Consider the following 16,943-nt stretch of genomic DNA (forward strand, 5'->3'; position numbering starts at 1 on the left):
CGGTTACTTGTCGCCTCCCTCTGTAGAAGACAACCTGCAGCAGTTTTTCTGTGGATATTATTCACTCATATGGACCAATCTCCTCCGTATTTATTCCACAAGGCAGCAACTTAAACAGTTCCATAGAAATAACCTAAATAATATTTTTCGATGCAAGGATAAGCAGCTCTGCGCTTGTGGACTTATGCAAACTTGTCCCTGGCTATGGTTCCAATATCACTGTCCATTTTGTCTTGTGTTAAATTTCACTTCCGAGTAAAAAAAAAAGGAGTTAACTGTACTCTCTAAATGTCACGACCACACAGAAAATGTAATCTTTAGATGCAAACCAAAAAGAGGGGCCCCACAAAACCATCCCCTCATCGATAAGCGAAATATTTAGCACGCCTGCAAAGATATTGGAAATCTTAATTCTAGGTCCAGAAGCGCTTTATCAAGAAATGATGGCGCACAGAAACGATTTAGAAGTTCATTTTTAGGCATCTAGAGGATAAAAAAGCTTTGAAGCGACGATTGGCGTTTCTTCATGTCTAATCAGGCGCTTCGTTCTGATTGGTGGCACAATCAATAAAAAAAAGGCCGTTAGTAAGGCGCCGAGAAGGGGGCTTAAAAGAAGGCACCCGGGACCTAAGCGGACCACTCGTAGCTGGTTCGCTGACCAGAGAGGCTGTCTTCGGAGCGAGCCCGTCAGGAACGAGACCGAGCATAACCTGTAGCTGCGAAGATGTTCACCAAGGCGCAGGCGCTGGCCGTGACGCAGTTGTTGGCAGTGATGTTCGCCAAGCTGCCCGTCCATGAAGACTACTACGACATTCCCGAACTGTCCGACTACTACGACTTCATCATTGGTAAGCATTCATGCTTTGTGCACAGCGTATTGAAGGCGGATGAAAGGAAGTAGAAGCAGTGGAGACATTTTCCTCTCTATAACGAGCGTCTCGAGCGAACATTCCTGCTCACTTGTACTTCTTCTTCTCCTTAGTAAGCATGGCACATACCCACGCAGGGGGATTGGCCAATGTTCAGTAGATAATCCCAATGAGGTATTTGCGCGGGGAAAAGTAGGCGTGAGGAGACTAAATCAATATAAAAATTGGAACAGTCAAATGAATTAAAGAAATAAGATTTACCAGGAATAGAATCGAGCATTTTTGAACAGGCGATAAAATTTTGCCCTGTAAACCGAGTTTCTTTTTTTTCTTCTGACGGAGCATAGATGTTGTGGTGCAGAGATTGCTCTGAAAGGACCACACTGCATGCTAGAGTTATTAATGCTGCTGGCATCTACCTAATGTGGCCGCACATTCTCGGCGATAGGCTCCTTGACTCCGTGGCTCTAAAGTTTTGGAGTAGCATATATAGTATATACGACGCATGTAAACAAGCCTCCCTCTTCGTCATAGCGGATATAGCCACCACTAGTAGTATACTAATAGTAGCGTAACCTGATCGCTTTCCCACATCTAGGGTGTATGTAATGACGGTTGACAGAAACTGATAGTTAAATGAATGAAATGGTTTGGCCGATCCAATGAAGTCGAGGAGTGACCGATGCTGTGGACCTTGTGTCCAAGCGGTATGGAAAACTTGCGCTGAATTTTGCGGTGCCGATGGCCGCGCCATAATATACTGCCTAGCGAGAAGAGCAAGCAGTTTTGGATAGTACTTTTTCGCGCCACCTTCAGGCGCTTATTGGCGTGAGCCTCCTCGCTCTGTCGAAGGCACATGTGCCGTGCGTCAGCTATCTCGGCTACGCCGAGAGAAGCTAGGCAACGAATGCTGTCAGCCAAACGCTGGTATCTAATCGCGCAGAATGTGTTCTCGCGTTTGCAGCCGCCCAAGCGGCTGACAAAAGCAGTTTTGAGTCACCGAATGGAACAATTAGTGCCACCTTGGTAGCGCAGGTTCCCCATATGATTATGGATTATTCGGCGAGAGACCCGCTGCCGCCAGGTGCCTGATTCTCATCGGCTAAAGTTCCGGCGTTTGCCGCATGGCGGCGACACTATGACATTCTATATGGTAAATATGGAATTAAGGCTGCCGTAAATTAATCTACGTCACAGTGTGTCGCACAGATTAGGCGGAGAGGTCGTAGAGAAGCGGCCCCCAGCTTTAATGTGTACGGACGATATTGTACTATTAACAAACAACCAGGAAGATTGCACACTCTGCTTAACAAAGGAAACGCTGTAGGCTTCACTTTTAGGGCAGTTAAGTCAGTTATGATGATTACCAATTATTCAACTGATCAGTTGTTTACAGTACAAGGCCATGACACGTCCATAGTGGCAGAACATAAATATCTCGATGTAGGATAACCGATGGATACATATACATAGAAAAAGCTTGAACAGATTGTTAGGGCGAAAGGGTGAAGGGATGCCGGGATAATAAAAATAGGACAAAAAAAGGGGTACAAAAAAATATCAAGTGCTGAGAGGTGTTTGCAAAGGAATGATGGCGCCACGGCTTTCTTGCGGGAATGCGGTGTTGTGCCTAAGGGCAGAAGCTCAGACGAGAATAGAAATAAATCAAAGGGCTGTTGGAAAATTAGCACTATGTTCCCACTGCAAAACCACAAACGCGCAGTACGGGGATATGGGCAGGGCATTGCTTGAAGCACATGAAGCACAGAGTAACGTATTATATGAAGAATGCCTGAAGAAACTGGACGATAACAGGTGGGCAGCTAAGGTATTTAAATACTTATACGGAAAAATCTCTTACTCACATTGGCGAAAAAAGGCTAAGAAAATAACCAGCAAGTTTGCAGGACATAAGGATGGAGAAATAAGAGCTGTAAACGACATGTGAAAAACGCAGGAAGTATGAAATGAATTCAATGGATAAAAAGCACAGTGTAGAACTGTATCGAAATTGGAAATGGCAGGTCAGGAATGAGTCATTCTATGATAACTCAAGAGGCAGTGCCCTACTATTTGAAGCTAGGTCTTAGAAAGCGAAGCTACAAAAAGACATTTAACCAAGAAGATTATATGTTTAGCGTGTGGTAAATGTGCAGAAAAAACTGAATCTTATAGTCGAATCCGGTGGTATCCATCCAGATGTCCATGCAGACACAGTCGCTCTTTCTGATGCCCTAGGGTTTATAGAAAACTATGGTCATGTGTGTCAATCTGAGGTTTAAATTAGTAAAAAGCGAGTGGAAGATTAGTGGTTCAAAAGCAGAGAGGTGAGATAAGGTTAGAAGTGCAGGATTAAAAACCTGTTTAAAGGAAATGGCCAATTTATAGATCGATTTACTACACCGTTAAAGAAATATGAACAAAAAAAGCCGAGCAATGGTGGCAACTGCCGTCGCCCCGTTTTAAGGGGGACGCTCTCATCTTCTATCCGTTAATTCCATCCATCCATCCAAGCGGATTTCGGCTGCTCGTAATCATGGGCTTTAAATGGCGACAAAAATTGCCGACGCTAATTGGTCATCTTAATTAACTAGATGTCGTTGCCCCCTCTGTAGCGTACTCTGCGGCACGATGTGTTCACACACGGAGTCCTTAATCGTCCTCAACCCAAGCTCCTCCGTGGCCGAGAGATATCGCGGCCGGCAATAATTCCACGGGGCAGGGGTTTCCGCACTCGGCCGCTTCTTTTCAGCGCAGTGGCTTTTGCTTCTTCAGAAGCACTGCTTAACGGCGATGGCAGGACGTCACATGTGACGCTTCCACTGCTGCACTTATGTTCGAATTACCCACGCTAGGTCTTGTGGTTGTGACGTCACATTGCCATCAGCCTATGTAATTTCTTTGTCACGACACCAGGGATGTCGTTAAGCGTGCGCTCTAACGCTGTCCCGTTAAAAATTTACGTCCAAGCCCCCAGCTAACCTTTGGGGTGTAGCTGCATCTAGGCAGAGCATAATAAGACTGCGGTACAAACTCCGTTTGGAGTCGTGCACTGGTGCAACGTCCGGGCCACGCCGAGCGATGAGTCACGTCAAGGGCGCTGCCAATGATGCTGGTCGACGCTGATGTGGCAAGTTCTTCATCCCTTCTGCTTTTTTGGGTCCATGGCAGAGAGAGGGCAGGAAGATGGGAATCTTGGCAACACAAAACCAAGGGTTGAGGGGGCAGCCTCAGTGCTTAGCGAACGTTTCTACAAGATGACTTGTCTTCGTCAGGGAATCTTTTAGTAATCTGGAGGACGTCCACATTTGGATTAATCAGCGCCGAATTCCTACTTGGGCCCTCAGCACAGACCAGGGCGACGGCCGTCTCCTAGGGTGTTTTTAAAGCGGCACGCAGCCCCAGATTCTTTCCTTGGCGTATCGCATTGTTTGGCATGTACAAGACAAGCCACGCGGCATTGAGTGTCATCAGCATGATAAGCGTTTGAAGTGATTCTAGCAGTCAATGGCTTGCGTGTTCTTGTATTTCCGGATGTTTACGGAAACGCTTTTGGCTTGCTTTTCTGATAAGCTTTAGATAAAACGAACGCCAAAAAAGTGCATTTATTAGGCAGTTTTGGTTTCATGCACGTACAGAGGACACGTGAGAAGCCTACTTAGATGACGCGCTTGTCGTTTGAAAGCCTTTTAGTTACACGTACGCAACGTACGCCGCACGCAGCGTGCCTCGATGCTCGCACGGCGGCTGGGGGAGCGCGCGCGCGTCGCGGCACCCTAGCCCCACAATGTGCCCAGCGCCATCTACCAACAGATACAGACACTGCGGTAGCCAATATAAGACGAGCGAAAACCAAGCCAGTCGAACTGCGTCGGAGCATTGCTATGCCGACGACAAACGCTACTTCGTCAGGCTTAACAGCTAGAAAATCACCCTTATATCCGAAAAACAAAAGCTATTTCTCACTTGAAACATTATGCGAGGGTAAAAATGGGCAAATCGAAGGCGAATGCAACAGTTTGAAAAACGATATCGCGTCGAGGGATTAGCAACGAAGCTGTTATCGCTGTGAAGCGGGAGGGCAGGGCGCCGCCATGTTGTGAACGCTACATACGCAAACAACGCTAAGACCGTAACATGAGAATCAATATCTCACTTATGTCCGTGAGACTCACTCACACCCTTTGCGTTCTGCGCATGCGCCCTGGTAAACTGTAAGAGCTCTACGTACCTGAAGCTTCTACGCACGTGAAACTAAAACTGTGTAACGCAACTTAACCCGTGAGAAGAATCTCTGGCTTTGAACGGCGGGTATGCCAGACAGAGCTACAGTCGCCATTTGTCATTTCCATTAAAAATGAATATGTCTCGTGCTATAGAATGTATACAGGCCTCCGGAAAGTAAATTTCCTTGTTTTCTGAAGGCAAACATCGATGGCCAACATTTCTGTAAGCGCATACAAAATTTCTTACAAGTGTGAAAATAAGTGGAAACTGCAACATTACCAAACCATAATTGTTAAACCGAATATCATTTTGTTTTCTGAATGTGCACGAACCACACGAAATCCAGAAATAAAAAGAGGCATTAGTACTGGTGCCAAAGAGAGAGAGAGAATGAAAAGGAAACGCAGGGAGGTTAACCAGATGTGAGTCTCCGGTTTGCTACCCTACACTGGGGATGGGGGATAGGGGTTAGAAAGATGACAGAGAGGAAAACGCAAAAAAAAAGGAACGTGCACACATGGAGAGACACACACACACAAGGCGTTCCAGTTAGTCTTTCACACAGGCCGGTAGATTGTAAGAAGCGCAAAAGCGCTTGCACGGCCTTCTTCTGCGACGGTAGGCCCTTTCGATGTTGTAGAATTCTTTTTTCGGATAGCGGTTGGTCGTCTAGTTGGTCAAGTTCGTGGCTAAGGCATGCCCTCTGTGGACTGTACTGCGGGCAGGAGCACAATATATGGCCAGTTGATTCTTCATGGCCGCAGTGGTCACAGGTTGGGGTGTCGGTCATCCCTATGCGGAAGGCATAGGCTTTAGTTAAGGCAACACCCAACCAAAGTCGATATAAAAGCGTGGCGTCTCTACGGCGAATCTGTGATGGCGCTCGAAGACTTAATGTTGGATCAAGTGAGTACAGTCGCGTATTTCTTAAATGTGGCTCATTCCATTGCGACTCGGTGCACTGCCGAGCAAGTAGGCGGAGCTTCCGTGCCGCGTCAGTTCTAGAAAGAGGAATTGGGACGTGGCGCTCCTCAGTATGCCAAAATTTGTGCCAAAATTTGTCAGGAAGAAGTACGGCAGGAAACGTGCAACTAAGCTCACCATTCTGGGAAATATTTTCCACTGCGTTCGCCAGCCCACGTACAAAACCGTCTTTTTGTTTTCAAGATGAAAGATGGCAAGTTTGACTGTTACTAAAACACAAAATATAGCTAGCTCGAGTACACACTGAATAATAACTACGAGTTCACAATGTGCAGGACTGTCTACAAAGCGCCTTCAAGCGGCAGCTGTAGCAACAGCCTAGCGCAGTGCCGCCGGTTACCCACCGGGGATATAATCGATGCATGCTTTCCCCTGGCCTGATATCCGGCACACTTGTAGTGCTCTGCTTGGAAAAATGAATCTTTGACACCATCTCGGGTAGTGGGAAATACATTGTGACACAGCGCTCTTTGGCCAAGCTACCTTTTGGGCATAAAATTAATCTTCACTAGGAACAGCCTAGCAGACAATGATCGCCCTCGTCTGCACTTTATACGGATGCCCCATCTCTCATCGAGTTTCACCGATTCGCTTTGTCATAGGGCGCCGATCAAGTGAACAATCGACGCTTTCTTGATATTACTTTTAATATTGCAGTGGTGTACTGAGTGTCGGCACCAAATAAAAGGGGAATAAGACAAACGAAATAGAAATAAAAAACACTCTAAAAAAGATAAGTTAAGCGGTGAGTTCTCGTCAATGATGATAAGTCTTGGCTGTATATAATATTCGTTTTACAGCTGCGCTTACACGAGGGAGGCAGATCACCGCTGCCGGCGACAGTAACCGTATAAACTCTGACGTCATAGCCTGACGTGACCTCTCTGTGATTGTTATCAAGAAAACGCTAGCCAGCATATCAACGCCCATGCTATGAAGCTACAATATCACGCGGTCATTTACAGTTCAGTGACTATAACAAGCATTATCCAGCCAATAGGTGGGCTGTATGACGTCGTAACTATGCTCAATGTTCCTCTTCATATTGTTTATTTTAAACATAGCAAATAATAAAAGTGGAATCAGACGACTGGAATTGCTGTGTTGTTATGGTCTATGTCCTTGTCCCGTTTGCCTCTGAGTGAGCCCTCTCGGGCTTTTGTCCTGGTACTCCTATAGCAGTTAGCAATCAGTTTTTCTCCGCAAAAGACTTTAAATCCTACAGCAGTTCCTTCTTCGTGTGTGTGTGTGCGCGCGCGCGCGCTTCGTGTGGTTCGCATCTCACATGGCGTCCGTACAGCATATGACCCTCCCACCCGTCTACGCATGCACACACGCAGTGGGCGGTGGCTCTGCGGGCGCCTTGCTGGCCAACCGTCTCTCGTCTCGGCCCTCGCTACGCGTGCTGCTGCTGGAGGCGGGCGGGGTGGAGGACACGCTCAACGCGGTGCCCCTCATGGCCACGCTGTCGCTGCAGGGACCCCAGGACTGGGCCTACTGGACCGAGCAACAGAAGAACGCCTGCCTCGCCCTCACCGAGCAGGTACGCCGCAGCAGTTGGCCATAGTTATTTTTACGCAGCCCTCATGAATTCTTGCAGATCAAGAGGCTTCTTCCACCAGCTGAAGGCTTGTAGCGTAGTACGTTCGTGGTGCAGGGAATCGCTATGCTTAATTACGTATATGCTAAATACGGGAGAAGCAGTGTCGAACACGTCCGGCTCTGATACCTCAGACGAGAAAAACTGAACATCAATGATGAATCGTGACAAAGCACCGACGACGTTTGCTCAAGATAAATGACGTTGGCTAGAAGGCAATCCAAGCGCACTGCGTCACTGTTTCCTGCGGTGCTTTCGTTGAACTTCGTTCCTTAGCATTTCAACATGTCGCCACGATTTCAGCGGCTGCCAGCTGCACACTGAAGCAAAAGTACGTGAAATGGAATCTAACGGCGCCGCTCAGTCCACGCGAGGAACGGATAGACCGTGATGAGACTAAAATGACCTTAACTGAAACTTTGGTGAGTTCCTATGCATTAATTGCAGAAGAACAGCGCAACAACGGCGGGACTGTCTATATTCCGCTATTATAGGGATGTTCCCCTGCAGTGACTAATGATGCTCCGCAGCTAGATGCTAAAACAGCAATGGTCTTTTCGAGGGACTAATGGCTGTGGCAACGCTGTTAGTTTTCAAGAGGAGCCGCCGCGGTTTCTGAGTGGTTACGGCGCTCGGCTGCTGGCCGGAAAGACGCCGGTTCGATCCCGGCCGCGGCGGTCGAATTTCGATGGAGGCGAAATTCTATAGGCCCGTGCACGGTGCGATGTCAGTGCAGGGTAAAGAACTTCAGGTGGTCAAAATTTCCGGAGCCCTTCACTACGGCATCTCTCATAGGCTGAGTGGCTTTGGGACGTTAAACCCCCATAAACCAAGCTTTCATGAGAATCACCTCTGGTCCACTTCCAGTCCTTTCCGACTTCGACTGTGGGTATGGCTGTAACAATATGACATCGGAAGTTCGTGTCCGCTTTACTGAAGCTCTTTCTCCTAAACAGAGCGTGCAAGAAATAAAAAAATTAAACGCTATACCAGTCAGTGTTTGCAGCCTTTCACCAAGTAGGCGTCAAAAAATAGCGTCATTTCTCTTTCTTGCTTACCGCCCCTGCATTGCTACTTTACAATTGTACGCAGACGAACAAAAAATGAAAAACAGGGAATGCATGTTGCACTTCATTTCTAGAATGGGCGCTGCAATAGGTTCCAGTCAAGCATCTGGAAAGCGCACTATTGTAGCGATTTCTCTAACAGCAGCGTTTGGAGAGTTATCGTTCTCTTGTCTAATCTTTTGCACCAAAAAAAAAGTTACAATGATACAGATTTGCATGCCTATGTTTCCAACTGTTACCGTTTTGCCTTTGTTTCGTGCTCGAACGTGCAAGCTAAATAGATTGCAACATTCTATGTTATGCGGTAATTGAGAGTTACCGACTTGTATGAAGAGGAACGATAGAAGCTTTTCTGAGTATTAATTGTCGCCAAGAAGTTAGTGATAACGATTTTTAACGGCGGCAGATGTGTAAGCCATTTTTCTAGGGGCTAGGAGTCAAAGCGCTATTTTTCTGGCGAACCTTGAACTGTGGCGAACCTCCTTGCAGTTCCAATAAGTTATAAATTGAACCCGGTTGCTTTTACGCGAAACACTGTTAAAGATTATGTCATGCAAGCGAGCTTACATTGTTTTCAAACTAACTAAATATTAGGCGCTAACTTTTATTCGTTAGGCGGAAAACCCAAAGGGGACGTCTTGGTATTTTTGTTGTTCATAATACACCATCCTCAAAAAACCAAAGAGATGGCTTCCACGGCTAAGTGCAGTATTGTTAACACGACCACACTCGTCGATGACGACTTCCAAACTTCGTGCAAGGCTCTACCATGTTTTGCTATTGCAGATGGAGATGAGAGCCTCATGCATAACAGTCTAAAAACAGCGACGTCTCCCACGTTTCATATCGGCGAACTCTACTGAGCGGTTGTATAGCTATCAGCATTACAGGAAAAAAGGCAGTTCACTACTATCACTGTAATTTTTATATAAAGGGATATGAAGACAAACCGCGAAAATTTTACACACATATATATGATCCTATATCAAAAATTTGACCTCAGAAAAGAGCAATACAGGCTACCACAACTGAGAGCAAATTACGGTAGGAAAAACCTACAGTCCCAAATGCCCACGATTTTGAACAAAAATAAGGATCTTGTCACTGTAATTGAATGGCACACATCACTTGCTGCATTCAAGCGTCCATTGGCCGAAATGTCTTCGGTCTAAGTACCTCTAACCAAAATGGTCGTCAATGTCAAAAATTATGCTTAGCTTTTTGACCGCCTGTTACTGTTAGGTTTCCTTCTTTCATTTCTGAGTGTTTTTTGAGTGCTTATTACTGTTACATAAATTTATAATATTAAATTTTTGTCTTTGGTTGGACAAAACAATTTCATCTGTACCGCGCTGTTTCCCCTCGGTACAGGTTGTACGGGGCCCTGAACCTAGTCAGGTGCAAGGAAGCACCTTTCTTTCTGGGTGCTTTCGTTTCTGTAAGATGAAACTTAGAATAAACTTCAAACTTCTTCAAACGAGAGCCCTACTGCGGATGTTACCATGATGGGGGCCAACTAAAAGGACAGCACATGAGAGAAAGAAGCAGGCGGGGCGCGCCACCAGTTCGTCCGGTACGCGGTGTTTTTGGGAGGCCCACGGCGTTTTGAAGAGTCTCGGTACAAGGGCCGGTTTCTCTTCTTACCTTTTCCTTTAGCACCCTTTAAGAAAGACACCTGGGAACTGCCCCACCGTAAAATATAAACGTATAGATGATCAGCCTTGCCTCGAAATTTATTGGCAACTATAAAGCCCGCTTTTACCGAAGGTACTCGTACGCAACCGCAACGTAACCTGCTTGAGGGGTGACGTGTAAGAGAGAGGTGACCAATAGAAACTTATGATGGTGCTGCATTATAAAAGTCGGCTGAATAGACGCTCATGAACCGGAACTCTTAGTGGCAACCGCATACAAAGCATTCGCCGCAGATACAGTGTGAGCATGCGCCTTTCGCACTGACCTTCCCAAAAAACGGCGCAGCGGAGTCCGTGGCCCCGTGGCAAGGCTCTGGGTGGCTGTTCGGTCATCAACTTCATGTTGTACGTGCGTGGACACCCCGACGACTACAATCGCTGGAGCCGCGACCACGCAGCCACGGGCTGGGACTGGGAGAATGTGCTGCCCTTCTTCAAGAAGTTCGAGGACCAGACGGACATCCGTCTCGCCGCTTCCGGTATGTATGCCCGAATCTGTATACCGACGTCATTTCCTTATTTTCTGGGCTCCTGACTTAAAACTAAGCCAAACCCAAACTAAAGGACTCAAGGATAATGCAGTAGGACTTATAAATGTAAAACGAAGTGTACCATCTGTTAGAACAGAATAAACCAAGAAGGCGTCTTATAAAAAAGAAGGATGGAACGGAGGTTACGGGCGTAATCTTCATTGTTTAAGCCAGAGCTGACCTGAGCGGTTCACGAACCGAGCATTGAAAAGTTCTCGCACTATAGAGCACTCCGCCAGTGGCAGGCTCTGCTGCGCTGGCATCACAGCGGTGAACAATGCACCGTGCCCAGGGCACGGTTTAACCACGCTCTTTTCTCACGTGAGAGATTGGTGAGTCAGCCGCGTCATCGTCTGACGTGACTTCTAGTCCCTTACAATGCAGTCCATTATTTGTTTTGTACATACTGCAGCCACTACAGGGGCTATCGCAGGAGTGGATATATACATTCAAAAAATAAAGACATGGTAGAAAAAAATTAAAATATCAAAGTTGTGTACATAGAGAAAATTGTACAAATTTGGAGCATGCATGCAGTAAATAAAGAGATTACGAATCAGTTATGGCCTGTATAAATTTGTCGATAGGGAGGGAACGCACTGGACCGGGCGCTGTATTCCAGTGTTCGATGGTGCGCGGAAAGAAACTGTATTTAAACACATTAGTGCGACGAAAGTAAGTTAAAAGAATAAGATTATGATAACTTCGTGCTATGGTATGGCACTCGTGATGTACCTGTCGCTTGACAGTCGATAGTGCGAATTAACGACACAGAGCAGAAACTTTAACGATTCTAGTTGCCGGCGAGTAGCGAGGGTAATTATTTGTGATGCTTTCAGGGAAGAGGTGGGTAAAAAATCACTGTGATATTTATTACATATGAAGCGAACTGATTTCCTTTGGATGGCCTCAATTTTCTTAATATCTGTTACCTTGTAAGGATTCCACACGAAACAAGCATAATCGGGAATTGCGCAGATTAGGAATTTATACATTAGTAATGCGGTTTCTTTCGGAGCCTGAACTAATGCTCGTCTAAGATACCCTAATTTTTTTAGGGTTCTATTACAGATGAAGTCAATATGTTTGGACCAGGATAAGTTGGAAGTAAAAATAATTCCTAGATACTTGTACTCGGGCACCCTTTGAAGGGGTATGCTATGAAAAGAGTAATCAAAAACCGATGAAGAGGAAGTATTGCTGCATGTCATGGCAACATGTTTACGAAAGTTAATGGGACACTGAGGAGAAATTGAAGTTGGCTTGTATCGATAGAATAGCGGCTCCTGATCACAAAAACGCCACTCTTACTGAAAACAAAGCTCTTGTAATGTAGAAAATAGCAAGAACCAAAATACAGGTATCGCCGTCACAGGCCAATCTCGCAAGTATAAGCGTGATGACTTCCTAGGACAAGAGGCGCCACCTTGGAAGAATTTTCCTTACTTCATGGAGGCGACGAATCTCTGAGGCTGGCAAAGGAAGGTTGCGCACCGCACCGCTAGCTGTCAGAATCAGTCTGCGTTTACGTCACGTTCACGTCACTCTGTTCTGTGACGTCCTAAGAGTTCCCGTGACGTCATAAGAGTTCCCTGAGTTTGAATCAGAGCGGCGGGACAAGCGGCAACAAAGCCATGAAATGCCGAACTATCAGATTTTGCTAACAAAAAAAAATGATAGAGTTCTCCTCAGTGTCCCTTTAATATTCATCTGCCAACTTTCACACCACCTACAGAAGCTAGAAAATGATTCAATAATGTGAGAATAATCATCTGAAGAGTGAATGATGTCATGTAAAACGCAGTCACCAGCGTACACGCGAATGTTCGAGAGGATGTTACAAGGGAGGTAATTTATATACAACATAAACAATAAAGGTCCTAAGACAGAGCCTTGTGGCACACCAGATGTTACGGGGGCGACGAAAGGCTAGGCTGAACTGTAGTTAACAGACTATAAGCGCTCAGAGAGGAAGTTCGAAATCCAGGTCGCTAAGTTCGAATTCTTCAATATAAGATTGAATTTATGGTTTGGTTTGGTTTATGGGAGTTTAACGTCCCAAAGCGACTCAGGCTATGAGGGGCGCCGTAGTGGTGGGTTCCGGGAATTTCGACCACCTGGGGTTCTTTAACGTGCACTGACATGGCATCGTACATTAACTTAGAATGAATAAGTGTCATATGCGTTTGAAAAATCAATGAAAGAGCGTCAAATTGACAACCATAGCCCAGATTATTAGCAATGTGGTGCACAAATTTCGTTAAATGGGTAGATGGGCTAAAATCTCGCTTGAAGCCATGCTGAACGTTACGTAAAATGTTATTCGATTCAAGAAATTGTGCGATGTGTGTAGGGATTGTATGGTCAAGCATTTTACAAGTTGACTAAGCGAGATAGGCCTGTAGTTTTCAAGATGTTGCTCATTGCATGACTTAAATGAGTGTACACAATTCTAGGAAATAACACGTGAGAGAATGAGCACTGCTGTCTCGCAGAGGATATAAACACGCCCTGTGCTTTGTGCGCCGTCTCCCTTTACTGTGCCTTTTCCCGGGCATCACCGCCTTCCCAATTTGTCGAACTCTCGTTTCTCCGACAGAATAAAAGCTGGTTCTGCTGTATGAACATTATTTCGGAGCACTCGTCAAAGATTTCATAACGACACCTTATTACCTTACCTGCTGGCAATGCGACAGCATTAGAGCTGTAGTGTCTTTGCCAGAAATGCCGTCGCCTCCCTCCAGCCCTTGAACGAATTTTATCAGCGACCACATTTTTTTTCCTGATCAGGCTATTAATGCTGCCGAGTTAAAACTGCATCACCTGGAGAAACTTGCTGTTGCACTGTTCGCGCACGCCAAACATGCAGCACGTCCAAAAAATGTTGCGTCAATGTGGGTCCCCGACCGACTTCCGGAGAAGAGGCGTTCTCTAGTTGGTGGTGCCCGCCATTACATTCCGCTATTCGTGGTGCGCAGGCATGTACGGCGTCGATGGTGAGATGATCCTGTCCAGTCCGGCTTCGAACACCCCGCTGGCCAGAGCGTTCCTGAATGCCGGAAAGGAGCTGGGCTACGACATCGTCGACTACAATGCGGGCGACATGATCGGTGAGGCCGTCGGCAGAGACCACTTCTGCTTTGTTCATTCCCTCCTTTCGTATTTTTACAGGGCCACCCTTTAGAGTAGCTATGAATGCGATGGCATAACTGTTTGCCACCACTCTACTGTTTAAATATGCACACTATGCGAGGTCAGCGATATGAAGCTGGCCATTCCTGATAGCACATGAACTATCGACAGGAAACCCGGTATCACCGTTGCGCCTATAAGTTTTAGGTGCGCCTTAATGCGTGCACAGTTGGACTCAGTTAATGGCGAGAACCACACCAGGACTTTATTTAAGGTTTGCCTAACCAATGCAGTGATTCCAGCTTTACCTCTTGAGAAGCGCTTTAAAGCTGAACGCAGCCTATGGCAGGCACTGAGTCAAAAGACTTCGTGTGTCAATAACGCTCTTTTCATGAAGGTAAATTACCCTTAAATTTCAGTCTGTAGAGCTAGTATTTTGCTCCACATATTGCGAGAAGCCTGAGCTTAGGCCATTCGAACTGTCCTAGTACAGCTTACCGTTATTGTGTCTGTACGGTTGTTTATCGAAACTTTTTTTTCTGCTCTTTAGGCACATATGTTTTCCGAATCAAAAGGACCGGTTCAATCAGCTCCTCCTCTGTGCTCTCAATGCCTGTGTCACCATTTTTTTCTTAATAGAACACGTTCAGACGCCTTTGTTCGTTAACTCGGTGCGATGTGGTGCCACTTGTAAGAAGGGCTGCTTACGTCATTGTACGAGCTGCTGGTGTGACTGGCAATATATCATCTAAAATCCACCGTTCTATGGGGCCGCCGCGGTGGCTGAGTGATTATGGCGCTCGGCTGCTGGCCCGAAAGACGGGGGTTCGATCCCGGCCGCGGCGAACGAATTTCGATGGAGGCGAAATTCTAGAGGACCGTGTGCTGTGCACGTTAAAGAACCCCAGGTGGTCGAAATTTCCGGAGCCCTTACTACAGTGTCTCTCGTAGCCTTAGTCGCTTTGGGACGTTAAACCCCCATAAATCATAAACCACAAACCACCGTTCTATGAAAAAAAACTTAAACCCTGTTCGCCATCAGGGCATGAAGCAGGGCCAGATGGTGTGGCGCTACTATAAATTAGCGCAAAGGAAATGTCCGCCCACATCACACAGTATGTCACTAGTTACGGGCTTCTCTGACACAGCGCGCAGAGCAGGCACAAGGGCTAGCGAATGGGCGAGAAGAGAGGGCAGTTAGAAAGGTCTTGATTTGTCGACACCGCCTCGTCTAACTGGCATTGTAAATAAAAAAAGGTCTGGTTAAGCGAACGGCGTTTACATGAGCTTTCAGATGCCTTAAAGGGACGCCATGGTAGCCGCTTTTGAAGACAGGACATACAAATGGGATAAGAACTGAGGACATACCTATAGCTTGGTCGAAATGTAATTTTAAACTTTACACAATTATCCTCTTTTTCTGCTGAGGTCATATGCTAAACGCTTGCAACCAGGGAATAAACCGGAGATATCAGCGCTCTCGTGAGCCATTTTTTAGCTTTGCTCGTAAAACGCAAGGCGTTGCAAAATCATCCGGTATGCTCCTACACAGAGTAGAAAAATAGTTCGCATGAATGAACACGTATTTCGGGTCATTTTCTGGAACTGAATATTGAACGGCTCCACTCAAATCCCCGAATAATAAATATATCTGAAACAAAAGAGAGAGAACGTTTTTGTATTTCCTGTCACCGCTTTTCAATCTGTTTCGAACAAGCACAAATTGTAGCGGAAGCAAGTTCGCCTAAAGATTATTTGCAGTTTGGCTAAATTTTGACAAGTAGATCAAAGCTGCTAAGTTGTTTTCCTTTCTGTGGTACACTAGATATAGGAATCCATCCAGTGACTACTGGGAAATAAAAATCTCAATCAGAATCTGAAAGAAATCTAGGAGTTAGAAAAAAAACTGAGAATTTTAGTCCTGACAGGATATATGCGTTCCCACTATCATTCTCTCCCGCAGCGCTGCTGAGTCATTCTCCCACAGATTACGAAATGTTGTGTGGAGTAAAAGGAGCTACATATTCAGATACCCAAGAGGCACTTTAGGTGCAACTGCTAGAGAAATGCATTCCAGCCGACTCGAGGTAGAAGCTTCTGTATTCAATCGTCGCTAATGTCTTCTGCTTTGTCTGCTACTTCCACTTCTTGATATTCGCATTAATCCAAGTTCACTTTGACAATATTGGTCATGTTCTCCCACTCCTGCGACCGCAAATGAAGCGTATGTTATGCGTGGTCTCGCATGTAGTACACGCATGTAAATACGATGGTGGTCTTTGTTTTTGTGCACCTCAGCACTGCGCACGCAATAGTGAAAAGTTTACGTGAAATCTTTTGGGTAAGAGAGTTAAAGAGTAATTTAATAAAAGGAAAGGTGGAGAGGTCGGCCTGCGGTAATGTGACGCTGGCCTGCTACTCCACACTGAGGAAGGGCCGTAGCGCGTCTTTCGTTTGACGTATTTAGTCTTGTATTTTAAAGTCACGCGAACGGTTGTCCCGGGCAAGACAACTAGAACTTAGTCAGACTGTGTTGTACTATTATACTGACGGCAGCTTAACATACGGGAGGACAGTTCGCAAGGCAGGCAAGCTTGATGTGTCAACATATAATATGTTGGGACTGGTGTGGCGTCTACAATTTTCCGCGGGCTTTGCGCGCGCAGCTTCATAAAACAGGTAGCCATCGTTGAACACCTTGACGCTTTATTCCACGTTACACGTCATCCCATCCCATTTACTTTTGTTTACACTAGTCGCAGAACGAGGAGGCTATCTGAAGTGTGCCGACGGTTCGTTACAGCTAGTTCCACGTCAAAAGAAATGTCAACACCTGGCGC

General features: G+C 46.0%; 1 protein-coding gene across 1 annotated transcript in view; it reads left to right on the top strand.

Annotated features, from left to right (window-relative positions):
* The first annotated feature begins 724 nt into the window (after positions 1-724).
* The window catches only part of LOC144120071 (glucose dehydrogenase [FAD, quinone]-like), a 28,147-nt gene continuing 11,928 nt past the window's right edge, over positions 725-16,943 (top strand). The window contains exons 1-4 of the mRNA XM_077652537.1: positions 725-848; positions 7,421-7,623; positions 10,728-10,920; positions 13,950-14,081. Of these exons, the coding sequence (XP_077508663.1) occupies positions 725-848; positions 7,421-7,623; positions 10,728-10,920; positions 13,950-14,081 (652 nt within the window). The remainder of the gene's footprint in view (positions 849-7,420; positions 7,624-10,727; positions 10,921-13,949; positions 14,082-16,943) is intronic.

This window comes from Amblyomma americanum, chromosome 2 (assembly GCF_052857255.1).
Source record: "Amblyomma americanum isolate KBUSLIRL-KWMA chromosome 2, ASM5285725v1, whole genome shotgun sequence".
Taxonomy (NCBI): Eukaryota; Metazoa; Arthropoda; class Arachnida; order Ixodida; family Ixodidae; genus Amblyomma; species Amblyomma americanum.